Genomic DNA, 22,642 nt, shown 5'->3' on the forward strand with positions numbered 1-22,642 from the left:
TTACAAACTAGTTTGGTTAGTTAACAACAGGAGGTGATGCTTTGTTGCATTCGGGAACCCTTTCTCCATTTTCGACCTGCTACAAAATTTGGATGCCCGTGGTTACTTTTTGCTTACCTGCTGCAAATTAAACTCCAAAAAATGGCGGTGGGGAATGGGTAAATTGTGGAGTTTTTATTTAAAGTGGCCCGGATTCAGAGAGCAATTGCGCCTGCGTAACCATAGTTACGCAGCGCAATTGCTGACTTGCTCCGGCGTTACGAATGCTCCTGATTCAGGAACATCGTAACGCCGACTGCAGCCTAAAATCTGCGTGGCATAAGGCTCTTATGCCACGCAGATTTTAGGCGGCATTCTTGCGATGACCGCTAGGGGGCGCTCCCATTGTGCTCAGTGTATAGTATGCAAATTGCATACTAACACCGATTCACAATGTTGCGCGGGCCCTGCGTACGCAAGTTACAGAGTTTCCGTACGGCGTCTTTAGCGTAAGGCTGCCCCTTCTAATGCCCCATACACACGAGAGGATTTATCCGCGGATACGGTCCAGCGGACCGTATCCGCGGATAAATCCTCTCGAGGATTTGCGCGGATTTCCATCCGATGGAGTGTACTCACCATCGAATCGAAATCCGCGCCAAAATCCTCTGGCGATGACGTGTCGCGCCGTCACCGCGATGATGACACGGCGACGTGCGCGACGCAGTCATATAAGGAATTCCACGCATGCGTCAAATCATTACGACGCATGCGGGGGATCCCCTCGGACGGATCGATCCGGTGAGTCTGTACAGACCAGCGGATCGATCCGTGGGATCCGATTCCAGCGGATAGATTTGTTGGCATGTCAACAAATTTTTATCTGCTGGAATTCGGAAATATCCGCGGATAAAGATCCGCTGGAGCATACACACCAGGGGATCCATCCGCTGAAAACGATCCGCTGAGATTTTTCAGCGGATGGATCCTCTCGTGTGTATGGGGCCTAATAGTAGGGGCAGCCAATGCTAAAGTATACCCGCCGTTCCCACGTCAGGAAATTTGAATTTCACGTCGTTTGCGTAAGTGATTCGTGAATGGCGCTGGACGCCATTCACGTTCACTTGGAAGCAAATGACGTCCTTGCGACGTCATTTGCCGCAATGCACGTCGGGAAAGTTTCCAGACAGAGCATGCGCTCTACGCTCGGCGCGGGAGCGCGCCTAATTTAAATGATTCCCGCCCCCTACGGGATCATTTACATTAGGCGCCCTTACGCAGGGCAATTTTAAAGAGCGCACACGCAATTTACGGAGCTACTGCTCCGTGAATCGCGCGCAGCGCAGATAATTTGCGGGGGCGCAGGGCAAAAACGCTGCCCTGTGCCTCCGTAAAAAAGGGGCAAATTCTACCTGAATCTGGGCCATTGTATTTAAAGTTTTTCAAAAGAGTAAGGAAGTGTATAAACCTCCATCTGGAACCACTTTCTCCCCCCAGGCTTGAAGGCCGCGTACACACGGTCGATCCAAACCGATGAAAACGGCCTGAAGTCCAGTTTCATCGGTCCAAACTGACCGTGTGTTCGGCCCATCGGTCTGCTGTCCTTCGGACAAAAATGATAGAACTTGCTTTAAAATCGAACCGATGGACGGCTGACCATCGGTCAAAACCGATAGTTAGTACACAAAAGCATCGGTTCAAAACCCGCGCATGCTCAGAATCAAGTCGACGCATGCTTGGAAGCATTGAACTTTTTTTTCAGCACGTCGTGTGTTTTACGTCACCGCGTTCTGACCCGATCGGTTTTTTAACTGATGGTGTGTACGCACATCAGGCCACTTCAGCGGTGAACCGATGAAAACGGTCCGTCGGACCATTCTCATCGGATGGATCGACCGTGTGTACGCGGCCTTAGTCTTCGCTCCTAGAACCCTATTTGATAGGTTAATAAGAACCAAACTACTTGTGCGCTAACCAATAGTGATTCACTATTAAGGCATAAACAAAGACAATGGGGTAGATTCAGGTAGGGGCGCGCAAAACTGCGGCGGCGTAACGTATGACATTTACGTTACGCAGCCGCAAGTTTTATGGGCAAGTGCTTGATTCACAAAGCACTTGCCTATAAAGTTGCGGCGGCGTAGCGTAAAAGGTGCCGGCGTAAGCGCGCGTAATTCAAATGATCCCGTAGGGGGCGTGGATCATTTAAATTACAAAAAGATACTTGGTGGGCACACCCTAAAAATGCTATACATCTAAGCTGGTGCTGCTATAAGACCAAATACAGTACAAAACAGATTATAGCGCACACATGCAAAAATGACATTTATCCTGCAAGGCTAGTTAAAAACACCTGAACATATTCAAAAATACAGGGGTTTGGTCACACTATATAGTCATATAGTGGTAAGCCCACTTACTGCGACAAAGTACCCCGAATTAGTGGGTCCTACCCTAGTAATAGAATGAAAGAACCTGGGTCTCAACCATGGGAGATATACTCCTCTATGTGGGAGAACTGAAGGGATTCTTCCTATACAATGGTGGCCACTTTGTCGCAGTAAGTGGGCTTAGCACTATATGACTATATAGTGTGACCAAACCCCCGTATTTTTGAATATGTTCAGGTGTTTTTAACTAGCCTTGCAGGATAAATGTCATTTTTGCATGTGTGCGCTATAATCTGTTTTGTACTGTATTTGGTCTTATAGCAGCACCAGCTTAGATGTATAGCAGAGGGCTGGGTGACAGAGGGCTTGGTGACAGGGTGACAGAGGGCTGGGTGAGGGGGGACTGAGTGACAGAGGACTGGGTGACAGAGGACTGGGTGACAGAGGACTGGGTGACAGGGGACAGGGTGACAGAGGACAGGGTGACAGAGGGCTGATTGACAGAGGGCTTGGTGTCACCCAGTCCCCTGTCACCCAGTCCCCTGTCACCCAGTCCTCTGTCACCCTGTCATCCAGTCCTCTGTCACCCAGTCCTCTGTCACCCTGTCCCCTGTCACCCAGTCCCCTGTCACCCTGTCACCCAGTCCTCTGTCACCCTGTCACCCAGCCCTCTGTCACCCAGCCCTCTGTCACCCAGCCCTCTGTCACCCTGTCCCCTGTCACCCTGTCACCCTGTCCCCTGTCCTCTGTCACCCAGTCCTCTGTCACCCTGTCACCCAGCCCTCTGTCACCCAGCCCTCTGTCACCCAGCCCTCTGTCACCCAGCCCCCTGTCACCCAGCCCTCTGTCACGGGCCCGCTGATTTCATGATACGCCCCTGCCCTCAAAACTGGCAAATAAATATGTAAAAAAACGTATTTTTTTTTTTTGGGGGGGGGGGGTGTCCCTGAATGGCAGTTTGGAAATGTGGTCACCCTACCCCTGGGGCAGACAGAGAGAGAGACAGAGAGGAAACGAGAGGAGCCTTTGAAGACATCAAGGTCACACCTAGGCTTAACTGGGGGGCCTACTGAGGAGAGCCTAATATAGAGACTGATAAAAGCCAGAAGAGATTTGGTGAAAGGGAGTCAGACCATTCTGGAACTGAGTGATTAGTGATCCTGCTATACAGAGGAAATGTGACTGTGAGGTTGCCTTGATCTCACAAGCCAGTGCAGCGCAGCCAAGAGTTGTGCAAGACAGCCAGGGGCGTGCAACACTGCTGAAAGTGCGCTCCAGACAGCTAGGAGTTGCACAAGTCAACTAGAGGAACACAGTACAGCCAAAGTTGTGCAATACAACTGGCACTATAGCACAGAGACAAAAGCCTAGTAGTCCTCAAATCGTGTATTTCCACAGTTTCAGGGTAGCCCATGCTCCCAATCCCTATCCTAGTTACTGTTCCCAATAAAGACTGCCGAAAATGCTGTGTAACTGGCTGTGCATGCTGTGAGTGGGGAAAATAGGCCCAAATAACCAGCGGTTTAGCGGGGTAGCGCTTCATTTATCATCAGGATCAACAGAGAGGGTAAATCCCTCCCCCAGTTGGGACAGAGAGGGTGAATCCCTCCCCCAGTTGGGAAAGAGAGGGTGAATCCCTCCCCCAGTTGGGACAGAGAGGGTGAATCCCTCCCCCAGTTGGGACAGAGAGGGTTAATCCCTCCCCCCAGTTGGGACAGAGAGGGTTAATCCCTCCCCCAGTTGGGACAGAGAGGGTTAATCCCTCCCCCAGTTGGGACAGAGAGGGTGAATCCTCCCCCAGTTGGGACAGAGAGGGCGAATCCCTCCCCCAGTTGGGACAGAGAGGGCGAATCCCTCCCCCAGTTGGGACAGAGAGGGTGAATCCCTCCCCCAGTTGGGACAGAGAGGGTGAATCCCTCCCCCTTTTGGGACAGAGAGGGTGAATCCCTCCCCCAGTTGGGACAGAGAGGGTGAATCCCTCCGCCAGTTGGGACAGAGAGGGTTAATTCCTCCCCCAGTTGGGACAGAGAGGGTAAATCCCTCCCCCAGTTGGGACAGAGAGGGTGAATTCCTCCGCCAGTTGGGACAGAGAGGGTGAATCCCTCCCCCAGTTGGGACAGAGAGGGTGAATTCCTCCCCCAGTTGGGACAGAGAGGGTAAATCCCTCCCCCAGTTGGGACAGAGAGGGTGAATTCCTCCGCCAGTTGGGACAGAGAGGGTAAATCCCTCCCCCAGTTGGGACAGAGAGGGTTAATCCCTCCCCCCAGTTGGGACAGAGAGGGTTAATCCCTCCCCCAGTTGGGACAGAGAGGGTTAATCCCTCCCCCCAGTTGGGACAGAGAGGGTTAATCCCTCCCCCAGTTGGGACAGAGAGGGTTAATCCCTCCCCCAGTTGGGACAGAGAGGGTGAATCCTCCCCCAGTTGGGACAGAGAGGGCGAATCCCTCCCCCAGTTGGGACAGAGAGGGTGAATCCTCCCCCAGTTGGGACAGAGAGGGCGAATCCCTCCCCCAGTTGGGACAGAGAGGGCGAATCCCTCCCCCAGTTGGGACAGAGAGGGTGAATCCCTCCCCCAGTTGGGACAGAGAGGGTGAATCCCTCCCCCTTTTGGGACAGAGAGGGTGAATCCCTCCCCCAGTTGGGACAGAGAGGGTGAATCCCTCCGCCAGTTGGGACAGAGAGGGTTAATTCCTCCCCCAGTTGGGACAGAGAGGGTAAATCCCTCCCCCAGTTGGGACAGAGAGGGTGAATTCCTCCGCCAGTTGGGACAGAGAGGGTTAATCCCTCCCCCAGTTGGGACAGAGAGGGTGAATTCCTCCCCCAGTTGGGACAGAGAGGGTAAATCCCTCCCCCCAGTTGGGACAGAGAGGGTGAATCCCTCCCCCAGTTGGGACAGAGAGGGTGAATCCCTCCCCCAGTTGGGACAGAGAGGGTGAATCCCTCCCCCAGTTGGGACAGAGAGGGTGAATCCCTCCCCCAGTTGGGACAGAGAGGGTAAAACCCTCCCCCAGTTGGGACAGAGAGGGTGAATCCCTCCCCCAGTTGGGACAGAGAGGGTGAATCCCTCCCCCAGTTGGGACAGAGAGGGTGAATCCCTCCCCCAGTTAGGACAGAGAGGGTGAATCCCTCCCCCAGTTGGGACAGAGAGGGTGAATCCCTCCCCCAGTTGGGACAGAGACGACAATACAATCCTGATGGGTTTTAAAACGTTCCACTCCATCTAAGATAAAGCATAAAAAAATCCCATATTCCTCCCATTAAATAAAATCCCCTCATTCCCCATTGGAAGATTTCTCCTCTATTACTTTTCTGTGAACAACCCAAAATTTTATTTTACTTTCACTTTCAATGACAATGGTAAACAGGACAAATAGAGAGGGGGAATCTCCCTATTGGGCGCACAGATAGCAATAAAAATGACAGGACTTCTAATCCATCTTCACTCTATCCAAAACTAAAAAGAAAACGTGAGAGGGGAACATGATTGACGTCCGGCTATGGCGCGTCACGCGTTCTGAAAATAGCCGGACTAGGTCTCGGCTCTTCACAGCGCTATACGGCGCTATACGGCGCCTGCGCACGGACTAGGAGCTGACTGCGCAGGCGCCGTATACAGCCGAGTCCTATTTCGGCTATTTTCAGAACGTGTGACGCGCCATAGCTGGACGTCAAGCATGTTCCCCTCTTCATAGGAACGCCTACTCCCCGCGGGAGTCTGAAAAGAAACTGAAGGATTAAACGGTAAATACAGCGCAAAAAAAAAAAAAAGGCATACTGTAGCTGACGCTAGTATGCTGGACGGGATGGTATATAATTCTTTTAGGGCGAACCTCCGCTTTAATGACTTGGAGAGGATCAGCAAAAAGGAGTGACACAAAATCACTCCTGAGATGTGCAAACCTGGTGGCACAAGGAACGCCTTACCTCTGTGATTGCCAACAAGGGTTTTGCCACCAAGTACTAAGTCATGTTTTGAGAAAGGGGTCAAATATTTATTTCACTCATTAAAATGCAAATCAATTTTTAACTTTTTTGAAATGTGTTTTTCTGAATATTTTTGTTGTTATTCTGTCTCTCACTGTTAAAATAAACCGACCATTAAAATGATAGACTGATCATTTCTTTGTCTTTGGACAAACATACAAAATTAGCAAGGGATCAAAAACTTTTTTCCATCACTGTATTTATATCCATTGCGGCTATTAACCCCTTCCTGCCTGGTCAATAGACAATTGACGTCCGGGAAGTGGTTGTGTAATCCTGACTGGACGTCTATTGACGTCCAGCAGGATAACATGCCTGCGCGCGCCCGTGGGGGCGCGCAGCGCGGCGATCGGTGATGCTGGGTGTCAGTCTGACACCCTGCATCTCCGATCTGGGTAGGCTCTTTACCACGTGATCAGCCATGTCCAATCAAGGCTGATCACGATGTAAACAGGAAGATCCGTTGATCGGCTCTTCCTCACTCGAGTCTGATAGACGCGAGTAGAGGAGAGCCGATCGGCGGCTCCCTGATAGGGGGGGGGTTTGCACTGATTGTTTATCAGCGCAGCCCCCCCTCGGATAACCACACTAGACCACCAGGGAAGCCACCAGGACCACCAGGGAAGGGGGCAACATGTGGATGGCCAGGTACATTCCCCATGGCCATCCACATGTAAAAAAAATAGGCACAATAGATGGGCACTGACTGGCAACATGGGCACTGATTGGCAAAATAGTAAAAAAACAAGTACCACCCTTCAGTGTCCATCAGTGCCACCCCTCAGTGTCCATTAGTGCCACCCCTCAGTGTCCATTAGTGCCACCCCTCAGTGTCCATCAGTGCCACCACTCAGTGCCAAGCCGTGCCCACCTATCCGTGCCCATATGTGCCACTCATCAGTGCCACCCATATGTACCCATCAGTGCCACCCATAAGTACCAATCAGTGCCGCCTTTGAGTGCCCATCAGTGCCGCCTATGAGTGCCCATCAATGCCGCCTATCCGTGCCACATACCAGCGCCGCCTATCAGTGCCCATCAGTGCTGCCTCTCAGTGCCCATTGGTGCCACCTCATCGGTGCCGATCACTGCCACCTCATCGGTGCCCATAATTGAAAAAGAAAACGTACTTATTTACAAAAAAATGTACAGAAAAAAATAAAAACTTTGGGCCAGATTCACGTAGCTCAGCGGATCTATAGATCCGCTCGATCTACGTGAATTAAGATCCGCTCCCGCAAGTTTGAGAGGCAAGTGGCTAATTCACAAACCACTTACCTCCAAACTTGCGACGGCGGATCCTAAATCCCCCAGCGGAATTCAAATTCCGCGGCTAGGGGAGTGTCATATTTAAATCAGGCGCGCTCCCGCGCCGATTTAAATGCGCAGGCGCCGTCCGCGAAATTTCCCGGCGTGCATTGCTCCCACTGACGTCGCTAGGACGTCAGTGGTTGCGACGCTTACGTAAACGACGTCCGTCCGTATTCGAGAACGACTTACGCAAACGACGTTAAAAAATTTAAATTCGACGCGGGAATGTCGGCTATACTTAACATTGGCTGCGCCTGATAAAAGAAAGGGTAAGTATACGACGGAAAACCGCTACGGAAACGACGTAAGAACACTGCGACGGGTCCGCGTACGTTCGTGAATTTGCGTATCTCGCTGATTTACATATTATTTATCGTAAATCAGCGGGAACGCCCCCGGCGCCATTTTTAAATTGAAAAAAAGATCCGACAGTGTAACACTGTCAGATCTTAGCCCTATCTATGCGTATCTGATTCTATGAATCAGGCGCATAGATAGGACCAGTTTACATCAGAGATACGATGGTGTATCTGTAGATAATACACCGTCGTATCTCTTTGTGAATCTGGCCCTGGATTTTTTTCCAAATTTTTCCAGTCTTTTTTTTAGTTGTTGCGCAAAAAATAAAAATAGCAGAGGTGATCAAATACCACCAAAAGAAAGTTCTATTTGTGGGAACAAAATGATAAAAATAAACTGTTTGGGTACAGTGTAGCATGACCGCGCAATTGTCATTCAAAGTGCGACAGTGCTGAAAGCTGAAAATTGGCTTGGGCAGGAAGGTGCGTAAGTGCCCGGTATGGAAGTGGTTAAGGATTCGGAATAGAATTAAATGAAAGTTTCTGTGCCTGCAGTTCAGCTTTAAGAGGTTTCTTTTTTTTCCCATCTGTTTCATATTGTTTCTATCATTCCCAGAGATGAAATAGAAAGTGAGAGAATTCTCTTGAAAAAGCCAAGTGATTGAAGTGAATTCCTCTTGTCACTGAAGCAGGTGTCCCTGATTAAAGATTTTCCCTTTACTCCTGGTCTGGGGACAACTTATAAACTTTGGATTTCCCACCTGTGGCCATAGTCTGGAAATGGTTGAGTAGTATTGAAAAAAGTATCACTCCCCAGAACTGCTATTCCCCGAAACTTTATCCAGCCAGTACCAGAAATGCTCTGTGGTCTGTGGTGGGCGGCCAGAGAAGGTGACTCATTTGATAAACCGCAGTCCAGCTAGAAGCACTTATGACACAACACAGCCTGGCTACGAAGGAATGCAGACGTGTCCACCCTTAAAGCGGGGGTTCACCCCAAATTTTTTTTTACATTTTACACACATTGGGCCAGATTCACAGTCCGGCGGCGCAGCATAACGTAACCCGTTTACGTTACACCGCCGCAAATTTCCCGATTTAGTGCCCGATCCACAAAGCACTTACCTGGAAATTTGCGGCGGCTTATCGTAAACAGGTCCGGCGCAAGGCGGCCCAATTAAAATTGGGCGGGTACCATTTAAATTAGGCGCGCTCCCGCGCCGGACGTACTGCGCATGCTCCCGTCGCAAATTTCCCGACGTGCTTTGCGCGAAATTACGACGCGCCGACGTTTTGTGAATCGCGACGTGAAAAAAAGACTTGCACCGGGAAAAATAAATTTTTTTTAAAAAAAATTAAAAAGCGACGCGGGAAAGACGGGCATACTTTAACATGGTGGAGTACTTTTACACAATGTTAAAGGTGCCCTATCTTTGCGACGGAAATCTAACACTCGCGACGACGTAACGACGGGAAAAACCTTTGTGGATCGCCGTAACTCCTAATTTGCATACCCGACGCTGTATTACGACGCAAACTCCCCCCAGCGGCGGCCGCGGTATTGCATCCTAAGATCCGACAGTGTAAAACAATTACACCTGTCGGATCTTCTGGCTATCTATGCGTAACTGATTCTATGAATCAGCTGCATAGATAGAACAACAGATACGACGGCGTATCTCTCTGTGAATCTTGCCCATTAGAGCCAGCATAGTAAGGGCATTTAAATTCGGCGTTTTTTTTTTTTTTTTCTCGGTACATACCTTTATATTCTGTTTTTCTCCAGGGCTTCCGGGTTCCGATGACTGCAGGACTGGGCGTTCCTATGCTTCCGTTGGATGATTGACGGCTTGTGAAACAGGTGACCTGTTGCACAACGCGCGTCACCAGATGTCGGGAAATACCCGAGCTGCGAATCGGCACTATACGGCGCCTGCGCAGTGAGCTCTACACGGCGGGCGCAGGCGCCGTATAGTGCCGACTCGCAGCTCGGCTATTTCCGGAAATCTGGTGACGCGCGTTGTGCGACAGGTCACCTGTTTCACAAGCCGTCAATCATCGAACCGAAGGATAGGAACGCCCAGCCCCGCAGTCATCGGAACCCTGAGGCTGGGATAGGAACGCCCAGTCCCGGGGAGACATCAGAACGCGGAAGCCCTGGACAAAATCAGGATATAAAGGTAAGTGCAGAGAAAAAAAAAAATGCCGAAATGAAATGTCCTTACTATGCTGGCTCTAATGTAAAAAAAAAATTTTTTTTCGGGTGAACCTCCACTTTAACCACTTAAGCCCCGGACCAATATGCTGCCTAAAGACCCAAGGGGTTTTTACAGTTCGGGACTGCGTCACTTTAACAGACAATTGCGCGCTCGTGCGACGTGGCTCCCAAACAAAATTGGCGTCCTTTTTTCCCCACAAATAGAGCTTTCTTTTGGTGGTATTTGATCACCTCTGCAGTTTTTATTTTTTGCGCTGTAAACAAAAATAGAGCGACAATTTTGAAAAAAATTCAATATTTTTTACTTTTTGCTATAATAAATATCCCCCAAAAACATATATAAACATTTTTTTTCCCTCACTTTAGGCCGATACGTATTCTTCTACCTATTTTTGGTAAAAAAAAAATCGCAATAAGCGTTTATCGGTTGGTTTGCGCAAAATTTATAGCGTTTACAAAATAGGGGATAGTTTTATTGCATTTTTTTTTTTTTTTTACTACTAATGACGGCGATCAGCGTTTTTTTTTGTGACTGCGACATTATGGCGGACACATCGGACAATTTTGACACATTTTTGGGACCATTCTCATTTTCACAGCAAAAAATGCATTTAAATTGCATTGTTTATTATGAAAATGACAGTTGCAGTTTGGGAGTTAACCACAGGGGGCGCTGTAGGAGTTAGGGTTCACCTAGTGTGTGTTTACAACTGTAGGGGGGTGTGGCTGTAGGACTGACATCATCGATCGAGTCTCCCTAATAAAAGGGATCACTCGATCGATACGCCGCCACAGTGAGGCACGGGGAAGCCGTGTTTACATACGGCTCTCCCCGTTCTTCAGCTCCGGGGAGCGATCGCGACGTGGCGGCTATAAACGAATAGCCGCGCCGTCCCCGAGGCTTACCGACCGCTGCATGTACGGGGGGGGTCCCGATCGGACCCCCGACCCGCGTCAAGCAGAGGACGTATATTTACATGAGGAGGTCGGCAAGTGGTTAAGCCTCGTACACACGATCGGAATTTCCGACAACAAATGTGGGATGGAATGCTCTCCAATTTCCCGACAACAAATGTGTGCCGTCTGATTATCCGATCGCGTGTACACAAGTCTGTTGGACTAAAATCCAACGTACAAATATGCATGCTCAGAACCAATGCTAACCATAAACTCTGACAGGTTTTATCAACAGAATTCTGCTCAAGCTGTCTTGCATACACACAGGGCCAGATTCAGATAGGTCAGCGGATCTTTAGATCCGCGTAACCTATCTGATTTACGTTACGCCGCCGCAAGTTTTAGAGGCAAGTGCTTCAGAAAGCACTTGTTCTAAAGTTGCGGCGGCGTATCGTAAATCCCCTGGCAGAATTCAAATTCCGCGGCTAGGGGGCGTATAAAATTTAAATCAGGCGCGTCCCCGCGCCGAACGAACAGCGCATGCGCCCTCCGTCAACTTTCCCAGCGTGCATTGCTCCAAATGACGTCGCAAGGACGTCATTGGTTTCGACGTGAGTGTAACTTACGTCCAGCTCTTTTCTGAATCGACTTACGCAAACCACGTAAAATTTCAAAACCTGGCGCGGGAACGATGGCCATACTTAACATAGGATAACCCTCACATAACAGGGGTAACTATACGCCGGAAAAAGCGGAACGCAAACGACTGAAAAAAAATGCGCCGGGCGGTCGTTCGTTTCTGAATCGGCGGAAATCGTCATTTGCATATTCGTCGCGTAAAAAAACGAAACGCCACCTAGCGACCGGCTGGAATTGCAGCCTAAGATCCGACGGTGTAAGACACTTACACCTCTCGGATCTTAGGGATATCTATGCGTAACCTGATTCTATGAATCAGGCGCATAGATACAACGGACGGAACTCAGAGATACGACGGCGTTACAGGAGAAACGCCGTCGTATCTCTATCTGTATCTGGCCCACGGACACACCAAATTCCGACCGCCAAAAACGCGGTGACGTACAACACTACGACAAGCCTAGAAAAATGAAGTTCAATGCTTCCGAGCATGCGTCAAATTGTTTCAGAGAATACGTATTTATTTCTCAGTAGGAATTCCATACAGACAAACGGAATTTCCGATTTGAAAAATCCATCTGAAAAAAAAAGAACATGTTCTCTTTCTAATTCCATTGGAATTTCTGAAGGAAAAAGTCAAATGGGGCGTACACACGGTCGGAATATCCGATGAAAAAATTCCGTCTGACTTTTTCCATCGGAAATTTCGACCGTGTGTACGCGGCATAAGACAACATTAGCAGAAGTTGCCCAAAGGGTGGTGCTAAAGAGCAGAAAAAACACGTCGTTTTGTGTATGTTGGCTGAAAAAGTTCTGCCGTCTGTATGCAGAACATGTTCACGACCAACGCACTTCGCACAAAATTCCACAGATTTGTCCGATGGAAATCTGATCGTGTGTATGAGGCTTTAGAGTATCCAGGAGTCTTCTAATGGGACCCTGTTTTAAATAGCCCTGTCATAATTAGTGTGGAAGAGCAACTTATGCAACACCTTTGTGAGTCTGGTTTCAACCTGAAGTTCAGACCCCATCCCTTTACCTCTTAACCACTTAAGCCCCGGACCTTTAGGCAGCTAAAGGACCCGGCCAGACAATTGCGCGGTCGTGCGACGTGGCTCCCAAACAAAATTGGCGTCCTTTTTTTCCCACAAATAAAGATTTCTTTTGGTGGTATTTGATCTCCTCTGCGGTTTTTATTTTTTGCGCTATAAACAAAAATAGAGCGACAATTTTGAAAAAAAATCAATGTTTTTTACTTTTTGCTATAATAAATATCCCCCAAAAAATATATAAAAAAATATATTTTTCCTCAGTTTAGGCCGATACGTATTCTTCTACCTATCTTTGGTAAAATAAAATCGCAATAAGCGTTTATCGGTTGGTTTGCGCAAAATTTATAGCGTTTACAAAATAGGCGATAGTTTTTTTTAATTATTTTTATTAATTCTTTTTTTTTTACTACTAATGGCGGCGATCAGCGTTTTTTTTTTTGTGACTGCGACATTATGGCAGACACTTCGGACAATTTTGACACATTTTCTGGACCATTGTAATTTTCACAGCAAAAAATGCATTTAAAATGCATTGTTTACTGTGAAAATGACAACTGCAGTTTGGGAGTTAACCACAAGGGGGCGCTGAAGGGGTTAGGGTTCACCTAGTGTGTGTTTCTAACTGTAGGGGGGTGTGGCTGTAGGTGTGATGTCATCGATTGTGATTCCCTATATCAGGGAACACACGATCGATGACGCCGCCACAGTGAAGAACGGGGAAGCCGTGTTTACACACACCTCTCCCCGTTCATCAGCTCCGGGGACCGATCGCGGGACTCCAGCGGCGATCGGGTCTGCGGGTCCCACGGTCCCGGGTCCCGCGGTACCTGTACGTGCATGTGCCCAGCCATGCCATTCTGCCGACTTAAATGTGCAGGAGGCTGTCCTTAAAGCGGGGGGTTCACCCAAAAAAAAATGTTTTAACATTACATTCAGGCGAGTTGTTAGAATCACAATCGGGTGTTTTTTTTTTAAATCCTTGCTGTACATACCGTTTTGTAGATATATGTTCACCGCGGCTTCCGGGTATAACTTGCGGGACTGGGCGTTCCTAATTGATTGACAGGCTTCCGACCGTCGTATACAGCGCGTCACGAGTTGCTGAAAGAAACTGAACGTCGGTGCGCAGGCGCCTTATAGAGCCGACTCGCAGTCCGGCTTCTTTCGGCAACTCGTGACGCGCTGTATGCGCCGGTCGGAAGCATGTCAATCGATTAGGAATGCCCAGTCCCGCAGATTATACCCGGAAGCCGCGGTGAACATATATCTACAAAACGGTATGTACTGCAGCGATTTAAAAAAAAAACACCCGATTGTGATTCTAACAACTCGCCTGAATCTAATGTTAAATGTTTTTTTTGGGTGAACCCCCGCTTTAAGTGGTTAATGTTGTTAGCACATAATCATGGTTATTGGTGCTATGAGGATACGATTAAGAGATAGCACATGAAACGCATCAACCTTGCTCTTTGTCCCCCCCTTTATATTATTTTGCCTTAGGGTTCATTTACACTTGCTTCGGCTTTAACACACATTAAAGCGCCTACCATTTTAACATGCTTTTATGATGTGTTTTTGATGCTTCGCTGGTGCTTCGATGAAGCTTTGGTAATGCTTCGGTGATGCTCTTTTAACCACTTAACGACCGCCGCACTACGATATACGTCGGCAGAATGGCACGGCTGGGCAGATGGACGTACCGGCACGTCCTTTACATCTACCCAGTCGTGGGTCGCAGGCGTGCGCCTGCGACCCGGTTCGAAGCTCCGGGACTGCGAGACCCGCGGACCCGATCGCCGCTGGGGTCCCGCGATCGGTCCCCGTAACTGAAGAACGGGGAGAGCTGTGTGTAAACACGGCTTCCCCGTGCTTCACTGTGGCGGCTGCATCGATCGTGTCATTCCCTTTATAGGGGAGACTCGATCGATGACTACACTCCTACAGCCACACCCCCCTACAGTTGTAAACACACACTAGGTGAAACATAACTCCTTCAGCGCCCCCTGTGGTTAACTCCCAAACTGCAACTGTCATTTCCACAATAAAGAATGCATTTTAAATGCATTTTTTGCTGTGAAAATGACAATGGTCCCAAAAATGTGTAAAAATTGTGCGAAGTGTCCGCCATAATGTCGCAGTCCCGAAAAAAATCGATGATCGCCGCTATTACTAGTAAAAAAATAATAATTAATAAAAATGCAATAAAACTGCGCAACTAACCGATAAACGCTTATTGCGTTTTTTTTAACAAAAATATGTAGAAGAATACATATCGGCCTAAACTTAGGATTTTTTTTTTTATATATATATATATTTTTGGGGGATATTTATTATAGCAAAAAGTAAAAAATATTGAATTTTTTTCAAAATTGTCGCTATACTTTTGTTTATAGCACAAAAAATAAAAACCGCAGAGGTGATCAAATACCACCAAAATAAAGCTCTATTTGTGGGGAAAAAAGGACGCCAATTTTGTTTGGGAGCCACGTTGCACGACCGCGCAATTGTCAGTTAAAGCGACGCAGTTCCGAATCGCAAAAAGGGGCCTGGTCCTTTACCTGCATTTTGGCCCGGGGCTTAAGTGGTTAAGAGATAGCACATGAAACGCATCAACCTTGCTCTTTGTCCCCCACTTTATATTATTTTGCTTTAGGGCTCATTTACACTTGCTTCGGCTTTAACACACATTAAAGCGCCTACCATTTTAACATGCTTTTATGATGTGTTTTTGATGCTTCGGTGGTGCTTCCTTGAAGCTTCGCTGGTGCTTCGATGAAGCTTTGGTGATGCTTCGGTGACACTCTTTTAAAGCTTTGTTGAAGCTTGGCAGATGCCCTGTGTGTATGTATATATCTCATACCTGCAATTTTTTCAAAACAAAGCAAAGCTAATTCTGAATTAAAGCAGGACTGTAAGCTAACTATTTGATTTAGTGACATGGGTTTCGACTGGCATTAAGTGAGCTTTAACGAAGCCTGTCTGAAGCCTTGTTTTGAAGCAAGTGTACGGATTTTTTTATACGTAAATAAAGAGTGGATCTAGTTGGAGTGCGGCCGTCTGGGATTTCTTTCTAACCTCTTGTCCACTATGGGTCTTGTGCCCTTGTTTAGCCTTAAATATGTTTTAGCTTAGGTTTCATGTATTCCTCACAATTCTTACTATAATTACCTTCATAAAAAGTATTTACACTAATGTATAAAAAGATAGAATTTAGGAAGATCCTAAACAAATCTATATTACCAGGTACAGAGGGTTAATAAGAAACATTGGACATCCTAGGGAAATGCAGCCAATCTATATTATGTTTGGTATCTAGCAAATCGAAATTTCATTCTGTTAACGTGGTTGTAAAGTCAGATTTTTCTTATCTTAATTCATTCTATGCATTAAGAGAAAAAGCCTTCTGTGTGCAGCAGCCCCCCCTCAGCCCCCCTAATACTTACCTGAGCCCCCTTGATCCAGCGATGTTGCACGAGAGACTCAGCTGTCTGGGACGCTCCCTCCTCATTGGCTGAGACAGCAGCGAAGCGCCATTGACTCCCTCTGCTGTCAATCAAAGTCAGTGAGACAATGAGTGAGAAAGGAGAGGGGGCGGGGCCAGTCAGGGGCTCTGTGTCTGAATGGACACACAGAGAAGCAGCTTGGCTTGGGTGCCCTATAGCAAGCTGCTTGCTGTGGGGGCACTCAACAGGAGGGAGGGGCCAGGAGAACCAACGAGGGACCCGAAAAGAGGAGGATCTGGCCAGCTCTGTGCAAAACCATTGCATAGAGCAGGTAACTATAACATGTTTTTTTTTTTTTTTTTTAAAGAGACTTTAGTATCACTTAAAATAATATGTTGGTTGTTAAAACCCTATAATATTAAAGTATGGATGTGCCCAGGATAGTTGGAATTAACCACTTCGTTACCGGGCCTATTTTGGCACTTTTCTCCTTTATGTAAAAATCACATTTTTTTTGCTAGAAAATTAATCAGAACCCCCAAACATTATATATTTTTTTTAGCATACACCCTAGGGAATAAAATGGCAGTCATTGCAACTTTTTTTCTCGCATGGTATTTGCGCGATAATTTTTCAAACGCCTTTTTTTAGGGAAAAAGCAGTTTCATGAGTTAAAAAATAACAAAACAGTAAAGTTAGCCCAATTTTTTTGTATAATGTGAAAGACGATGTTACGCCGAGTAAATAGATACCTAACGTGTCACACTTTAAAATTGCGCACACTCATGGAATGGCGCCAAACTTCGGTACTTAAAAATCTCCATAGGCGACGCTTCAATTTTTTTTACAGGTTACTATTTTTGAGTTACAGAGGAGGTCTAGTGCTAGAATTGTTGCACACGCTCTAACGCACGCGATGATACCTCACATGTGGGGTTTGAACGGTGTTTACATATGTGGGCGGGACTTGCATGCACGTTCGCTTCTGCACGCGAGCGACCGGGACAGGGGCGTTTTAAATTTTTTTTTTTATTATTTTATTTATTTATTTTTTACTTAATTTTTTTATTTTTACACTTTTTTTTACATTTTGTTTTTTGATCACTTTTATTCCTATTACAAGGAATGTAAGCATCCCTTGTAATAGGAATCACTGTGACAGGTCCTCTTTATGGAGAGATGTGGGGTCAATAAGACCCCACATCTCTCCTACAGGCTTACAAGCATGAAATCGGTGAAAAAAAAATCACCGATTACATGCCGACAGCCGCTATAGCGGCTTTGTTTACTTTCGGGTACCGGGCGTGACGTCATAACGTCGCGCCCGGTCCTCCGACGGTCACCCATCATTCAGATATCACCGCACAAAGCCGAGGACGTACTGGGACGTCCTCTAGGTCTCAAGTGGTTAAGGGTGTTTCAAATGTCAGCAGAGCATAATAAAATGCTTTCTAAGACACCTTCCCTTTGATTGGGTGGCAATGGATCTGGAACACATTTTGCACGGTGAGCAAACAGTTACTGCATTTGACAGCTGGTGGGATGGTTTTACCATCAAAACAATGAAGGAATATTAAAGTGATGAAAGATTAATAATTTTTTTTGTTGTTTAAAATAACAAACATGTTATACTTACCTCCTCTGTGCAAGGGTTTTGCACAGAACGGCCCCGATCCTCTTCTTCTGGGGTCTCCCAGCAGCGCTCCTGGCTCCTCCTCTTCTTGAGTGCTCCCTACGGAGAGCCGCATTCCATGGGGATGCTCCCATTGACACAGACAGCAGGATTTGGCCCCGCCCCCAGCCCCCACGTCACTGGATTTGATTGACAGCAGTGGGAGCCAATCCATGTCTTCTGGGGTCCCTGTCTCGGCTCCCCCCTGCTTCTGGTAACCCCCCTGGGAAGCCCTCTCCCAAGGAGGTTACCTTTTGGGAGCGTGCTCCTGAGTCCTATATCCGACGTCCAAAGCCACTGACTACAGGAATCGGACCCGCCCCCGGCCCTCGCGTCATTGGAGTTGTTTGACAGCAGCGCAAGCCAATGACTGCGCTGCTATCAATCTATCCAATGAAGAGCTGAGAAGACCGGTCGAGAAGAGCCAAGAAGCAAGCGCGTTCTCGACGCGGGACTTTCGAGGGCGCAGGTAAGTAAACGAGGGGCTGGGGGGCCGGTAGGTAGAGGATGTTTTTTCACCTTAATGCATAAGATGGTGAAAAAACATGAAGGTTTACAACCCTTTAAATGCATAGAATGCATTATGGTGAAAAACCCTGAGACTTTGCAACCCCTTTAAGAGTCGTGCATGAGGGCCAGTGACTCTTCCATACCCTATTAAATGTAATCTATATGAAACCAAAAACCAGGCGGGCGCTGGTTAAGACTGCTTTCACACTGCTCCGTTAAGGGAACGCTATAAGAACAAAGGGCCAGATTCACAAAAGAGATACGACAGCGTATCTCCTGATACGCCGTTGTATCTCTGTGTTCCGGCCATCCTAACTATGCGGCTTATTCATAGAATCAGTTACGCATAGATAGCCCTAAGATCCGACAGGTGTAATTGAATTACACCGTCGGATCCTAGGATGCAATACTTCGCCCGCCGCTGGGGGGAGTTTGCGTCGTAAACCAGCGTCGGGTATGCAAATTAGCAGTTACGGCGATCCACGAAGGTTTTTCCCGTCGTTACGTCGGCGCAAGTCTTAGTTTCCCATCGCAAAGTTAGGGGTACTCCACCATGTTAAAGTAAGCCCGTCTTTCCCGCTTCGCTTTTGATTTTTTTTGTTTTCCCGGCGTAAGTACGTTACGCACGTCGCGATTCTCAAAGCGTCGGCGCGTCGTAATTTCGCGCAAAGCACGTCGGGAAATTTGCGAACGGAGCATGCGCAGTACGTCCAGCGTGGGAGCGCGCCTAATTTAAATAATTTAAATGGTACCCGCCCCATTTGAATTGGGTCGCCTTGCGCCGGACGTGTTTACGATATGCCGCCGCAAGTTTACAGGTAAGTGCTTTGTGGATCGGGCACTTAGGCTGCATTCACACCTAGGCGACAAGTAACGCCGCGTACGCGGCGTATTTTGCCGCGATTTTGTTTACTTTTTTTCTTTTTTACAAAGAATTAACTTTGCTGTCTATGGCCGAACGCCAATGCCGCCTGAAAAAAAGGGTCCGGAACTTGTTTTCAGGCGGCAGGCATATGGCGTTTCGGCATTCGGCGTGAGATGTGAACCATCTCATAGACAGCAATGGAAATTCGCCCCTCCAGCGTATCGAGCGTCGGGCGTTTTGTCGCCAAGGTGTGAATGGAGCCTTAGACTGAAAACTTGCGGCGGTGTAACGTAAACGGGTACGAGAATCTGGCCCAAAGGTCTTCTGGAATCAAACTCTAAACATGCACCAAATAGGTCACTGTAGAATGTTTATTTTATTATGTCCAATGTGTTAAACTTCTGTCAAATATGTGACAAAACTCAACATTTCCATTGTTTCTACAGGATCTTGTAGAAGAATGAGATTCCTCGTGTGTACAAGCTTCCTCCTCTCCCTGATATTCGGGATTCTGAAGACACACGCAGTACGTGGAATACTGATCCAACAGTAAAATATAAAGTGTTATTTCACCTAATTGGATATTTTTAATGGTTTTTAAGTGGTTTTACATATTCACCATCACATTAGAAAGACGGTATATCTCAAGCTTCTTTCTGGAATATTAGATCACAATAACAAAATAGAAAAAACAGATCATTATTTTAGGATGTGAACGTGACTAACTGCACATTAATAGACCTATCAATCTCTGTTATGTCACATTATAATCCTTATTTATGAAGTGCCAACATATTACATAACATACTAATAATACATTTTACATAACACTGCCCTGACGAGTTTGGATTGTAAAAGGTAGAGAGTACACAAAGTACAATAGCTAATGGCTGCTTCTCATTGGAGTTAGTTGCAATAAATACAAGAGGGAAGCTAGAGGCAGTGGATGGAGGTGGAGCAGATGAGTAAACCAAATATAATACATTTTTTTTATTGGGATTTTATGTGATAGACCAATACAAAGTGGCACATAATTATGAAGTGGAAAGAAAACGATACATGTTTTAAATTTTTATTTTTATTTTTTAAATATGTGAAAAGCTTGGCATTTGTATTCAGCCCCCTTTACTATGACACCCCTAACTAAAATCTAGTGGAACCAATTGTCTTCAGAAGTCACCTATTTAGTATATAGAGTCCACCTGTGTGCAATTTAACCACTTGACCACCAGGCACTTAAACCCACTTAACCACTTAAGCCCCGGACCAATATGCTGCTAAATGCCCAAAGGCGTTTTTATAATTCGGCACTGCGTCGCTTTAGCAGACAATTGCGCGCTCGTGTGACGTGGCTCCCAAACAAAATTGGCGTCCTTTTTTCCCCACAAATAGAGCTTTCATTTGGTGGTATTTGATCATCTCTGCGGTTTTTAATTTTTTGCGCTATAAACAGAAATAGAGCGACAATTTTGAAAAAAATGCTATATTTTTTACTTTTTGCTGTAATAAATATCCCCAAAAACATATATAATTTTTTTTCCCCTCAGTTTAGGCCGATACGTATTCTTCTACCTATTTTTGGTAAAAAAAAATCACAATAAGCGTTTATCGATTGGTTTGTGCAAAATTTATAGCGTTTACAAAATAGGGGATATTTTTATTGCATTTTTATAAAAAAAAAATGTTTTACTACTAATGGTGGCGATCAGCGATTTTTTTCATGACTGCGACATTATGGCGGACACTTCGGACAATTTTGACACATTTTTGGGACCATTGACATTTTCACAGCAAAAATGCATTTAAATTGCATTCTTTATTGTGAAAATGACAGTTGCAGTTTGGGAGTTAACCACAGGGGGTGCTGTAGGAGTTAGGCTTCACCTAGTGTGTGTTTACAACAGTAGGGGGGTGTGGCTGTAGGTCTGACGTCATCGATTGTGTCTCCCCTATAAAGGGGATGACACGATTGATGCACCGCCACAGTGAAGCACGGGGAAGCCGTGTTTACATACGGCTCTCCCCGTTCTTCAGCTCCGGGGAGCGATCGCGACGTAGCGGCTATAAACGAATAGCCCCGCCATCGTCCCGGATCGCTCCCCGAGGGAATCCGCCCGCCACACGCAGCGGGGGGGGCCGCGATCAGACCCCCCACCCGCTAGAAGGCAAGGACGTATATATACGCCCTTCTGCCTGTCTGTGCCATTTTGCGGACGTAAATAGTTGTGCGGCGGCGTTAAGTGGTTAATAACCAGACCAATTTTCAGCTTTCGGTGCTTTCACAATTTGAATGACAATTACTCAGTCATACAACATTGTACCCAAATGAAATTTTCGTCCTTTTTTTCACACAAATAGAGCTTTCTTTTGGTGGTATTTAATCACCGTTGGGTTTTTTATTTTTTGCGCTATAAGAGAAAAAAGACTGAAAATTCTGTAAAAAAAATGAATTTTTCTTTGTTTCTGTTATAAAATGTAGCAAATTTTGTATTTTTTCTTTATTCTTTTGCATAAATGTGAAAGATAAAGTTACGCCGAGTAAATAGATACCCAACATGTCACCCTTCAAAATTGCACACGCTCGTGGAATGGCGCCGAACTTCGCTACTTAAAAATCCCTATAGGCGACGTTGCAGGGTATTGTGGGGTATTGCAGAGTAGTGTGGGGTATTGCAGAGTATTGTGGGGTATTGCAGAGTAGTGTGGGGTATTGCAGAGTATTGTGCGGTATTGCAGAATAGTGTGGGGTATTGCAGAGTATTGTGGGGTATTGCAGAGTAGTCTTAGTATGGGGCAGGGATGGATGGCTGGATCTGTGACTGCATTTGCCACAGATCCAGCCCACAGCACTTGTGCTGCATCCGCTCCCTCCCCTCTCCTCTCACACTGTACCGTTCGGTACAGAGAGGGGAGGGAGGAACCGGCGTCATCACATGACGCCGGTTTGTTTACAAGTGATCGCTCCATCATTGGATGGAGCGATCACGTGGTAAACCGCCGCTATCAGCTGCGATTTACCGTGATCCGTGATGCGCCGGGTCCTCCGGACCCGGCGGTCACGGATATTCCCGTGTGCGCGCCCCAGAGGGCGCAAGGGAGCGCGATTCTGGGGGGACCTCCATGGACGTCCTCCCAGAGTTAAGCAACCGCCTTGTAGACGTATTTCGTCTATAGGGCGGTGGGTAACTGGTTAATCTCAGTATAAATACAGCAGTTCTGTAAAACCCTCAAAGGTTTGTTAGAGAACCTTATGCCGCGTACACACGATCGTTTTTCGGCATTAAAAAAAACGTCATTTTTCAGCATGTCCAAAAAACGCAGTTTTTCCAACTTCATCATTAAAAACGATGTTGCCCACACACCATTGTTTTTGAAAAATGATG

General features: G+C 46.9%; 1 protein-coding gene across 2 annotated transcripts in view; it reads left to right on the forward strand.

Annotated features, from left to right (window-relative positions):
- LOC120928869 (ecto-ADP-ribosyltransferase 5-like) overlaps positions 1-22,642 on the forward strand; it is a 62,994-nt gene that overhangs the window by 13,801 nt on the left and 26,551 nt on the right. For both annotated transcript variants that reach the window (XM_040339928.1, XM_040339929.1), the window contains exon 2: positions 19,706-19,785. In XM_040339928.1, coding sequence (XP_040195862.1) covers positions 19,720-19,785 — 66 coding nt within the window. In that variant the 5' untranslated portion in view covers positions 19,706-19,719. The remainder of the gene's footprint in view (positions 1-19,705; positions 19,786-22,642) is intronic.

The sequence above is a fragment of the Rana temporaria genome, chromosome 2 (assembly GCF_905171775.1).
Source record: "Rana temporaria chromosome 2, aRanTem1.1, whole genome shotgun sequence".
Lineage (NCBI taxonomy): Eukaryota > Metazoa > Chordata > Amphibia > Anura > Ranidae > Rana > Rana temporaria.